Source organism: Vombatus ursinus, unplaced genomic scaffold (genome assembly GCF_900497805.2).
Source record: "Vombatus ursinus unplaced genomic scaffold, bare-nosed wombat genome assembly UNPS02010193.1, whole genome shotgun sequence".
NCBI lineage: Eukaryota > Metazoa > Chordata > Mammalia > Diprotodontia > Vombatidae > Vombatus > Vombatus ursinus.
Genome location: NW_020949971.1, coordinates 3,335,985 through 3,348,236, shown reverse-complemented (window position 1 = coordinate 3,348,236; position 12,252 = coordinate 3,335,985). Strand labels below are relative to the sequence as shown.

At 53.6% G+C, this 12,252-nt stretch overlaps 1 protein-coding gene across 1 annotated transcript in view; it reads left to right on the top strand.

The window, feature by feature from the left end:
• DUSP4 (dual specificity phosphatase 4) overlaps positions 1-3,618 on the top strand; it is a 17,118-nt gene extending 13,500 nt beyond the window's left edge. Inside the window, exons 3-4 of the mRNA XM_027853742.1 lie at positions 1,253-1,472; positions 2,548-3,618. Coding sequence (XP_027709543.1) covers positions 1,253-1,472; positions 2,548-2,921 — 594 coding nt within the window. The 3' untranslated portion in view covers positions 2,922-3,618. The remainder of the gene's footprint in view (positions 1-1,252; positions 1,473-2,547) is intronic.
• The last annotated feature ends 8,634 nt before the right edge of the window (positions 3,619-12,252 follow it).

The following is a 12,252-nucleotide window of genomic DNA, read 5'->3' as shown; positions in this document are numbered from 1 at the left end:
ATCCATCCATCCACCCACCCATCCATCCATCCATCCATCCATCTATCCATCCATCCATCCACCCACCCATCCATCATCTATCCATCCATCCATCCATCCATCCATCCATCCATCCACCCACCCATCCATCCACCCACCCACCCACCCATCCATCCATCCATCCATCCATCCATCCATCCATCCATCCATCCATCCATCTATCCACTGCCCCTGCTTGTGGTGTCATAAAGGCAGCACTCACTGCCTTTTCTGGACTGGCCCATTTGATGTCTCTAAGTCCTTGTTTGCCTTGGCCCCATGAGGGACGATTTGGGAGAGGATCCCAGCTCACTTGGATGTGAGGGTTGGGGTGCAGGGTGGCTATCCTCAGTTTTCTTCTAGCAAGACAACCACAGAAGGTAGCTGGGGGTGGCCAGGACATAGCCTTGCTGGGAAGGGAAGTGGGGCGAGGCTGCCATGCCCCAGATGTAGGGAGCCTAGCACAGTCTGGCAGGCGGCAGGCAGCAGCCTCATTCACAGGGACTCCCCTTAGGGCATGCTACACGGCTCATCTCATTATTGTGCTTGGGAATCTATCAGTCACTCAGTCAACCAGCATTCATTAGGGTGGAGGGTGGTGGTAGAGATACCAATTCCAGCAAACCAGTCAGCCCCTGCCTTCAGGGAGTCTACATTTTAATAGGGGCAGACAGCACTTCCCACAAGATGGTGGCTGGAGATGGACATCAGAAGAATGGTGATTAGAACCAGGGCTCCCCTGGCTCATCTCATCTCATGTCAGGCTTGGCCTTTCCAGGAAGGGCCATGTTGAGTGTTGATCGTTGACCATTTCCAGAGCTGGAGAATGGGGAGAGGTGTGGGCTGGTGGGGAGGGTACACCCAGAAAGTCTGCAATGGGCCAGATAAGGTGACTTCTTTTGGGGTGCCTAACACTGAGTGAATGCTGTGGATTGATTGGTTGATTGGTGGGGTGATTGACTGACTTCACAATTAAAGCAAGGCTGTTTGTTCCCTTCCCCGAGTGGGTTGGATGGCTCCAAGCTCCAAGGTTCCTCCCAGCTCCAAATTTCCCATGCTAGGAGAAGGTCAGCTCAGGAATGGGCATGGGCCAGGTATTGGCCTTGGCACCTTGGTCCTTTCCCACTCCTCAGACTGAGGCCATTTCCTCCCTGGGCCCGTGTCCCTCCCTCTCCTTCCCCTGCCCTGCTCTCGCTCTGCATGGCCTCTGAGATCTGACTCCTGCCTTGCACAGGGGGGGCCCGTTGAGATCCTGCCCTTCCTCTACCTGGGCAGTGCCCAGCATGCAGCCCGGAGGGACACACTGGATGCCCTGGGGATCACTGCACTGCTGAATGTCTCCTTGGACTGCCCGAACCACTTTGAGGCCCATTACCAGTACAAGTGCATCCCCGTGGAAGACAATCACAAAGCAGACATTGGCTCCTGGTTCATGGACGCCATTGAGTTCATTGGTACGTTGGTTGACTGGGAGCTGTGTGTGTGCATGAGGTCTGCGACCCCGCAGAAGGCCAGAGGAGGAGACAATGGTTCCCCCCAACTGGGACAGAGCCCTTTCCCCCCTCCCCCATTGGGACAGCCCCTCCCCCTTAGATATTCCTTGAGAACAAGGGATTTATCTCCTGTCCTCACCATGGGATGACTGATGGCAGGAGCTGGTAGGTGCTTTCCCTCCTCCTTGCTGCCCAGGGATGCTCGGCTGGAGACTGAAAGGGCTTTGGGGACAGAATTGGGAGGCCTGGGTTCTCCTCCTGCAGGGCCCAGACTAGATGGTCTCTGCCAGCTCTGCCAGCTCTGAATCCTACCCCTGTCCTAGGTTGGGTCAGCAAACTGTGGCCTGTGGGCTAAAGCCAGCCCCCTGTTTTTGCCACTTTGCTGCCTGGTTCTGTCCAGACTGTGAGCTAAAGCCGGTTTTTAAACCAAGAAAAGCTTCCAGACAGCACCAGGAGCTTCCTGGCCTCATTCCAAGATTTGCCTGTGGGCTCAGTTTGCCACTCCTTGGACTGGACAACAGGGTGATGGATGTGTGGGCATAGAGTCAGTCAGCAAGCAGGTGTTACTCTGGGCCAGTGCCAGGGAACCAGAGAAAGGGGAAAACTGGAGCCTGCACTGGAGGGGTCGAGGGGGAGGCAGCATGAAACGAGTACGGGGCATCTGTGGTGAGGGAGACAGAGGCCCAGGGAGCTGATGGCTTTAGTTTGGCTAAACCTCTCTTCCTCCGTTCCTCCTTCCCTCCTCCTTTCTTTCCTCCCCTTCCTCCCTTCCCCTTTTCCTTTCTCCTCCCTTCCTTCTCCCCTCTCCCTTCTTTATTCTCTCTTCCATCCTCCTCCTCCATCCTCCTCCTCCCTCCTCCTCCCTCCCCCTCCTCCCTCCCCCTCCTCCCTCCCTCTCCTCTCTCCCCCTTCTTCCCTCCTCCTCCTCCCTTACCCTCCTCCCCCTCCTCCCTCTCTCTCCTCCCTCCCCCTTCTTCCCTCCTCCCCTCCCTCTCTTCCCTCCCCCTCCTCCCTCCCCTCTCCCGCTCCCCCGCAGACTCGGTCCAGGCCGGCCAGGGGCGGGTCCTGGTGCACTGCCAGGCCGGGATCTCGCGCTCTGCCACCATCTGCCTGGCCTACCTGATGATGAAGAAGAAGGTGCGGTTGGAGACGGCCTTCGAGTTCGTCAAACAGCGGCGAAGCGTCATCTCTCCCAATTTCAGCTTCATGGGGCAGCTGCTGCAGTTTGAGTCCCAGGTGCTGGCCACGTCCTGCGCCGCGGAGGCCGCCAGCCCCTCCGTGACGGTGACGCGCGGGGAGCCGGCGCAGACCTCCCCCTCCGCGGCCCAGCTTGTCTTCAGCTTCCCGGTGTCAGCCCCCAGCAGCCTTCCCTACCTCCCCAGCCCCATCACCACCTCCCCCAGCTGCTAGGACCCCCGGGGAGGGCCCTCCCCACCCCCAGTGCTGGGGCTGCTGGGGGAGGGGGGGGAGGGACCCCGCCAGAGAGCTTCCAGGCTGGGGCACCTGCCCGCAGTCACCATGCATTTATTAGGCGCCTGCTGTGAGCCAGGCACTTGCTAAGTGCGGGGCTGTCCTGCTCGGCCCCTTGACTCCTGTGTGAGCTGGGGCGTCGAGGTCCCTTCCCCGACGGGGGCTGCTTCCTTCTGCCCAGCCAGGGGCCTCTCTCCCATCGCTGGGTCACTGTGGTCCTTCTCCTTCCCGCCTGGCCCCAGCTGCCTCAGCCAGGCTGGCCGGGCTCACCCCACTGCCCGGCACTAAGATCACGGACCCTCCAATACTGCAGTAAGAGCACTGCGCCCAGCGAGGCCCCTCCGACTGGCTCGCGGAGCTGGTCGGGAAGGGCAGCCTTCCCTTTCTCCAACAGAAAAGTCTTGAGAACCTCTTTTCCCGTAAAGCCAGAGTGGCTGAGAGTTGTGCATGTTGTAGGTCTTGCTTTGAGCCCCACCAGGGCCCACAGCCGGGCGCTGATGATCCCTCCCCCGGTCCTGACGGCTTAGGTGACCGCGGTCACTCTCCGTGTTTAAAGGTAGCCTCAGAGGGCATCGTTTTATTCCAGAAATCCGACCGGTGGATCATGATAACAATAAATAACAAATGTGAAAAGGAACTCGTTTCCTCGGAGTATGAAAGTGCAGCTGGCCGAGGGTCAGCGAGGGTGAGGATGCTGTGGCCTCATGGAGGTGTTGAGCGTGATGGTGGCGATGGGCACAGGGGGCTCTTAGAACCCCAGCTTGTGCTGACGTGGTGGCTGGGGGCCTGCTCCCCCTTAGAGGGTTCCCCAGGTGCTGGCGGCAGTGGAAAGAACAGTCCCTGGGACAGGATCTTTGGGTCCTGGGGGGTGGGCTGGGTGATGCCCTGACCACCTTCTGTTCTCCAGATCCTATGAAAATGTGCTACCCCTCGTGCGCACATCTGACTTTATTTCACTGCCGAAGGGTCAACCTGCCATAAATCCTGCCCGGTGGGCATGCTTCTTGAAGGCCCTTGGCTAGGATGAATCAGCTCTCCATCTTGTCCTGTGCAAATGCGGATGATTATCTTGAGGGCTGACACACCCAGCAGCGCTCGCTACACACAGCCCCGTCCTAGATGGTCCCTTGTGACGTCAGTCTCTCCCTTGAAATGTCCCGGTTGTTCCGCTGGCACGTTTTTCCCACGCTGTGGCCATGGGCTTCTGTGGGTTCTGGTTAGAGGGCACTGGATTCTTGTCTCAAGATGAGCTTACATTTCTTGTCCCTTCCAGGGCCGAATGACGCAAGTCTCCAAGCTACATGTTAATTAGGCTCGTTCCCATGATGTGATATTCTCCCTCTAGAAGGTGGCTCTTGCTCGGCCCCTGTCCTGTAGCGGCCTGGCCTGCTCCTGGTTCTGTGCTGGACAGTAAAACCTTTGAGAGCAGAAGCATGTGGACAGCCCGTCTGCTCTTTGCTCTGATGCCTGGGAGGCAGTTCAGTTTTCAGAGGCCAGGGTCCCAGGCTCTTCCTTTGTGTGCTGGGCTCAGCAGCTGGAGAAGCCGAAGCGAGAGAGCTGGGGAGGAGGAAAAGAAGGGAGCTGCCTGGAGTGGCTGGTGAGGGTGGGGGTGGAATTTTGAGGGTGAGCATTGGCCAGAAGTGCCCCTCTGCCTGTCCTGGCCAGACATTTCAAGTGAATCTCAGGGACTCACCCTGACATGGGTGGTGGTCTCTCTTCCTAGCCATTTCCTTCCAAATCCCATGAGTAAGCTGTCCTAGATGAACAGGTCCTTTTGTTCATGCTTGTGTCATAGGTCCACAGAAGGAACAGATTAGGACCTTCACAGTCATTTATTCCAGTCTGACTGAAAAGGAATTCTCCTTGCAAGGTCCTAGAAAGATGGCCACCCAGCCTCCACTTGAAGCCCTTTGCTGAAGGGAAACACTACTTTCCAAAGTGGCCATTCTGCTTTGTGAAATTCTGCACCTAAAATGCAGAATGCTTGGAATGAACCCAGGAAGCTCTTACTCCTGTTGGGGCGTTTCCCCTCACATTGAGCAAACAAATCAGCCTCTCCACAACTCCCCTCACCGGTTCCTGGTGCTGTCCTAGCTAGACTAATCTCTTCCACGTGACAGATAATTTTTTTTTTTAAGGCAATTGGGGTTAAGTGACTTGCTCAGGGTCACACAGCTAGTAAGTGTCAAGTGTTTGGTCTGAGGCCAAATTTGAACTCAGGTCCTCCTGACTTCAGGGTCGGTGCTCTATCCACTGTGCCAGCTAGCTGCCCCTTGACGGATAATTTTGAAGACAACTGACGTGTTTTCCCTGAGCCTTCTCCTCTCCTGGCTACGAATGCCCAGCTCCCAGCCTCGCCTGGCCTGGCCTCCAGGGTCCTCCTGATCCTGGTTATCCTCTTCTGGATGTGCCATCGGCCTTCACATCCGCATGTGATCTGACAGGGGCAGGGGACGTAAGCTGCTTTCACTTGCCCAAGATCTCATTTGTTTCCTGGTGTCGTTTAAAAGAATCACTAAATGAGAAACAGAGGAGCTTCCAGGCTGTCAGGATGTACCCCGGGTCTGGGTGACCAGGACTATGTCACAAACCCTCTGCATCCCTGGTGCCTCTTGACATGCTAAGCTGATGCGCAGATGCTGAAATCTCTATCAGTTGTGGAAACGAGCTCCCCTGGAGCTCCCCGTGCTGCGAGAGTCTCCCACATTGTTCTATTCCTTTGGAACATTTCAAAGTTTTCTGGCCAGGATGCCCTCTAGCAAACCACCATCCTCTGGGTCACTTGGACACCCAGCTCCTGCTCTCATCCCGTGACCTGGACGGCAGAACCGGGGCATGAAGGGGCACCTCCTATGATTGGTTTCCCCCTGGCTTCTGGGCACTGAGGCAGGGGCAGTTCTGTCCTAGGGAGAAATCCTGCTAGCTGCATTTCCCCTGGGCTTGGTGGTGGGCAGACAGCCTTTGAATATGGAATCTCTCCTGGAGAGATCATGAATGCCATGAACCCTTCCCTTCTGAGGCCCGGCAGACCTGTGTTAGTGGATGCTCCAATGGGAGGTACCAGGTTTGAGGTGAGTGGTGACACAGGCAGGGTAACTGTCAGGCAGGGTGTGTCCTTTGTCCTATTTGGAAGGACGGTTTGGGGGTGCAGCTGGAAGGCTCAGGTCATTTCTGGGGAGAGGGGCTAGAGATCGAGAGCTAAGCAAAGGAAGTCTTTCTTTGCTGGGATAGAATCCAGCCCTGCCAATCCCTGGTTGGACACCGGTGAGCCCGTGTTGCTCAAAGCCTTGAAGATCGTGGAGCTAGGGCCGGATGGGGCTATATCCCAGGGACCCCCTGCCCCTGCCTGTCTTCCTCCTGGAGGCTGAGAAGGAAGATGCCTTTCTGGAAAGTGAAGGGCAACATTTCCCTCCTCACGCTTGTAAATAGCCTCCCACTTGTCCGTGTGTCTGGTGTCTGCTGTGCCCAGGAGGTGTGTGTCGTTTGGGTTTTGCTTTGTTCTCTCCGCTTGTTGTTTCTGTCTCAGTGGTTTTTATTTATTGCTTGAAGAAGACCATTCAAAGAAAAATAAATGCATTTTCAACAAACAGTGCTGGCTGCTTCTGAACTTTGCATCCCCTTCCCTTCCCTCCGCCTGACGGTGTCCTGCACACAGTAGGTGTTTCTCGAATGACCCACGTGTGGGTGTTGTCGTGACACAAGGACACTGCATTTAAAGCTGTGGGATCTGTGTTCAGATCTTGTCTCTGCTACGGGCTCACTGTGTGAGGTTTGACAAACTCCCTTCCCTCACTGGGGGCCTTGCTCAAGGACCAGCTGTCCCACGCCCAGCCTAGGAGACCCACACTTGGGCATTTTCAGTCTTGCATCTAGAGCTGACATTTTTGGACCACCCCGAGGGAGGTCTTCCCATTAAGCCTTATTATCTGCATCTTATTAGACTCGGCCCAGTGTTCCGGTCTGGTAATCTTGGTTCTGCCACTCAGTGAGGTAGAAGCCCTGAGTCCTTCCAACTTGTGGGACCTGGGCCTCAGTTTCCTCAGATATAAAATGAAAGGAGGGTTGGACAATATGACCTCCTCAGTCCTGTGCACATCTAAATGCCATGCTCCTACAAACGGCCTGACAGAAGTGGGTGGGGCCCTGGGTGGGGCTGACCCTCCACCTGCCTTCCCTGCTCTGTAGTTCCCTCACCTTCCCTGGTTTTGCTTGGGCTCTGTGATAACTTCCCTGACCTTGCAGCAGGAACAAAGTAGGATCTTACAGAAGCAAATTTTATGGGAAACTGAGAAAGGGTCAAATTCCAGTAGAGATGTGCAGAAGGCTGCTCTCTTACCCTCCCCCCATCAGATTGCCTTTGTGGTCTCAATTTTATAAGATATTTCAACCCCTGCTCCTTATCTTTTGTCTGAACCCTGTGTGGACACGTGAATGTTTGAATAATCAGATGCTTGGGTTTCTAGCCTGAGGAATATTTGGCTCGGTACTGATTCCAAGTCTGGAAAGAAGATGGGCATAGGTGATATGCCAATCAAGTATGCAGATAATGCCAAGCTGGGAGGGGCAGTGGACACCCTGGATCCCAGTGTCCTCAAGAATTTTGGCAGGCTGGAACACTGGGCTGAATATAAGGTGAAATTCAGTAGGGATAAGTGGTAATTCTTGCACCTGGGTCCTAACAATCACCTTTACAAATGGAAGGTCAAGGACAGACATCAGTTACTCTGAAAAGGATTTGGGGATAGGCTACAAGTCCAATATAAAGCATCAGGGTTGAATCAATGAAATGGCAATGTGGTGTCCAAAAAGATGTCATGGGATCTTGGGCTGCATTAGGAAGGGCAGACAGCTGCCAGGAACAAGGAGATGGCAGTCCTTCTGGCCTCTGCCCTGGTCATGCCTCACCAGAATTGAACATTGGGTTCAGTTATGGGCACCATGGTTTAAGAAGCCAGACAGTGGCTCTTTCCGCCATGTTGCAGCGCTGCCACCATGGTGCGCATGAACATCCTGGCAGATGCTCTCAAAAGCATCAACAACGCAGAAAAGCGAGGAAGACACCAGGTTCTCATTAGACCGTGCTCTAAAGTAATTGTCCGGTGATGATGAAGCACAGTTCCATCGGCGAATTTGAGATCACCGGTGATCACAGAGCAGGAAAAACTGTTGTGAACCTCACAGACACAAAGGAGGAAAAGTCCTGGGATTCTTCTTCTAAGGGCACACATACAAATAAAAATGCTCCAAAGGGGAAACAAAGGGGAAAAAAAGCTGGACAGTGTCCAGAGGAGAGCAACCAGGATGGGGAACCTTATGGATGCCCCTGGAGGAGTGTCTGAAGGAACGGCTCACCAAGCCGAGAGAAAAGTCTGAAGGGACTGTGAGCCGTTAGCCTGACGCATCCTAAAGGCTGCCGGGGGAGTGCCTAGACTGGTTCTGTTGGGCTCCCAGAGCCGGGAGCGGCGAATGGGGCAAAGTTGCTAACAGGCCAGTGTATGAGTTGTCAGCAAGGCCTTCCTACTCATGAGGGCTGTCCTCACTCAGCCCCAAAGAAGTGGTGGGCTCCCCTCCAAGCAGAGGATGGATAGCCACAGGTCCAGCATGGGACAGTGCCTGGGATGGACTGCATGGCCACCAAGGTCCCACCCACCTCAGATTCTGTGATTCTAGGCCCTTAGCCCTTCCCGGAGGAGTTTCTAGGAGGAAAGAGACCAAGATGCCAACGGTTCTGCTTCCTCCTAGCTAAGGCGCACCCTCTCTGAGCAGACTCCACCGGTCAGTTGATCCCCAGCTCTCGGTACCAGGCTGGTTACAGTGGCCCCCTCGGGTCCTGGCCCATTACTGCTTTAACTGATCTGCAAGAAGATGCATCGGACTTGGGAGCCAGAAGGCCTGGTTACTAACGCGCTGGGTGATTTTGGCCAATCGTTTCACCCTCTGGCACAGCAGAAACAAAGTGGAGGTGTAGTTGGAAGGGCTGTTTTTGAATCTCAGCTCTATCTCTCTAAGTCACAGCCTCAGTCTCCACCTTGGCAAAATGAAGGGTTTGGACCAGGTAATCACCAAGGGCCCCTCTAACTCCTCTGCTCATCAGTAACAGGGATAATGGCACCGAAAATAATCCTACGAAGGTAGCCCAGAAACAGACTTCATTTCCTTAAAGATTTGTGTGCTACAATTCCAACTGGCAGTCTGTCCTACCTCATGAAGCAAATCTTCCTTTTAACAATCGAAGTGAGGTGGTGCAGTGGACAGAGCATTGGGCCCCAAGTCGCACCTGGGTTCAAATCTAGCCTCAGATACTTAATAGGTGTGTGACCTTGGACAAGTCAACTTCTGCCTCCATTTTTTTCATCTATAAAACAGCACCTGCCTCCATTTAAAGAATACCTGTTTCCATCCTTCCCTACAACAGGATCCATCACTACATGGCACAAATACACAAGATAGCAAGATCCAAAGCGATCTGGTAAGTAGCCTGGGTCAGTTTGTTTCCAACCTTGTTAGAGAGACATGCCTCCATTCCAGGGCAAACCAGGAAATAATTTCATTGACCAAAATTTGGGACCCATTCTTTCACATTTTTCTTTTATTCTATTTATTAAGACTTCTTGCTTTTATATCAGCTATGTTCAGATATTAATGTCCCATGAGCCCCCTTGTGTCTGTGACATTCCCCACCCTTAGTCTCTTTTTTACCACAAGGAAGAAGGTGACGACTCATCTTCCTGACTGAAGGTTAAGGGACTGGGACGGTTTGCACTCAATGAAGGATGGAGTGGCTGGTCTGGTTGACCCCTCAGGAACCCTGAGACCCTCAAAGTCCCTTCTGAATGAGGCCCTTTTGCAACCCTTGGCTCTCTGGGTGTCTTTGGGAGATTGAGTAGATGAACTGATTTGGATCTTGAGCCCAGCAGCCCTTTTATTTCCTGGTCTCTTCAATGAGATGTCTATTTTCCCTTGGCACCCAAAGGCACTCACCACATCACAGGGCTTTGCAACATCCCCATGAAGCAACTAAGTAGCAGGCACTATTCCTACTGCAGATGTGGAAGTTGAGGAAGTGGGGGTTGATGGCAGAGCCAGGGATGTAGACAAGAGTAAGGGATTTTCAGGCCTAAGTCTAGCTTTCATTTGACTCTTGTTTATATTCCTTTTTCTTTTAAAAAATTACATTTTATATCACCAGAATTTCTCCCAGTATACTTCTCCCTCCCAGAGAGTCACCCCATACAACAACAGATATTTCTAAAGAAAAAAAAAATCAACTTATCAGTACACTGAAAAAGCCTGAAAATATGGCAATGGACTAATCCCACAGATCTTGCATCTCTGGAAGAGTGGAAAGCCCTGTGGGGTTGTTATGGTCACAGAACCTTCTGCCTCACCACCTCCTTCACAAATAACTGCTTGTCCTGTAGCAAGGTGAGAGTGGGAGGCAGAAGAGATCCAACACAGTACGTCAGCACTGAAAGGAACTAGCCCTGCCCGCGCCTCAGTGTCTACGGTCCAAAGGCTCTTGGATATAGCTGAGAATCGGCCAGCTGTGGAGAAGATGCCTCCACCAGCCCCCTTCCGCCCTAGATTTACTCCTCTTTCACCGGCACTTCCAGTAAGGGCCAGGCAGCCAGGAGGAGGGCTGTTGTTATCTGTCTGGCAGCCTGCGGTAGGCGAAGCCGGCCAGTGGGATTCCCTGTGTGGGATCGGCTTCCAGAGCCTTCGACTCATTTTCCTACAAACCTTAGCTTCTCGGGTCATTGCTGGCCAGGGGAAGAAGGAGCAGCAGGGTCCAGGGAGAATCGGGGCTGAGCCCCCGGGACTTCTTTGTATCCGCCACCCACAACTGCCCCGACCATCCAGCACTTACTGCACACGCGCCAGAGCTGCTTCAAAAATGTCTTTATTGGTTACTAAATGATAACAAGTACTGCAGGTTAGACATAAAGCCAAAGCAGTTACAAGTTAAAATCAACACAACCATGTCTGGAATAGAAACCTGCCAGGCAGGGAGGTTACCTTGGTAGATAGCCTCTTTTAGCAAGAAGGAGGGGGCTGGTGAGGGGAAAAAAAAGGTGGCTGTTGCAGCAGCTCCAAGCGACCCAAGGCTTTGCATGCCTGTGAAGTATTCCTCCGTGGCATCAGCGGACAGGGGCCAGGTCATAACCAAAACCAGGAGGGAGTCACGACAGAGGGAACACAAAGTCAACCAAACCCCCCGGCCGTGAGCCGGGGCACACCGAGACAAACACCACAACTGGGAACACAACGCAAATCAACACCCGGGCCGCTGCCGATCGCTGCCAACGCTAACGCACCACCTTCTTCTAACAGCACATCGTTTAGCTAAGAGGTAAACAAGCACACGTGTGGACACCAAAGGGGAACGGGGTGCCACCAGTCACAAGAAGCGCTCAAAGGGACAGACTGTTTCACAGATTAACGCATTTAGGAGGACCCAGCTACTGCCGCAGCCGCCGCCACCCACCTTCGGACAGTGAGTCTTCGAGCTATTCTATGGCTGGGAATCATTTGCCGCCATGGTTCTGGAAGAATCCACATGACAAGTAACCCAAAGTCACCAAGGACAACTTGCGCGTGAGTGAGAAATGGTGTGAAAGACATGATGGAGAACAGGGACGGGGGAAAGGTGGGCTGGTCACAGGGCAAGCACTTGAGACAAAGACGGACAGCTGGAGGGCAGCACTGGGAGCCACAAATGAGGGGGTGGGCCTCCATGGGGACTGCCACTTGTGCCCACCCACTCTGCTGAAATCACGCGCCCAGTCGTGTAGCAGAGTACAAAGATGCTCAGTGTGTATGCATCAGTTTCCAGAGCGTGGCCTCAACAGCAGGAGGCGGAAGGGAAGGTGCCTTTCCTGCAGACTGAGCCCAAGCAACGGGGCCCCCTCACCATCTGATTCCAAAGCTTCCCTACGTGGGGAGCCCTGGCCCTTGGTCTTATCCACAGGCTCGTGGATCAGGAAAGGACCGTCGGCACCACTCGTGGTCTTGGGGAGATGGCCCCAACACAAGTATGTTTTGTGAAGGGCAGAAAGGGTCGAAACACCTGAATGCATCCTCTGCCTTCAAAATCCTTTCCAAGCTGGCCCTAGCAATATCTAAAATCTGTTTGGATGTTTTCTGGCTTTCACTTCGGGAACCTATTTCAAATCAGTAAAAATGCTCCAGTGTAAGATTTCCATCCTACAGGGTTTCATTCTAGGGTCAGGTTTTGTGCCCTACATGCAAAGTTTGGGTCATTTTCCCAGCA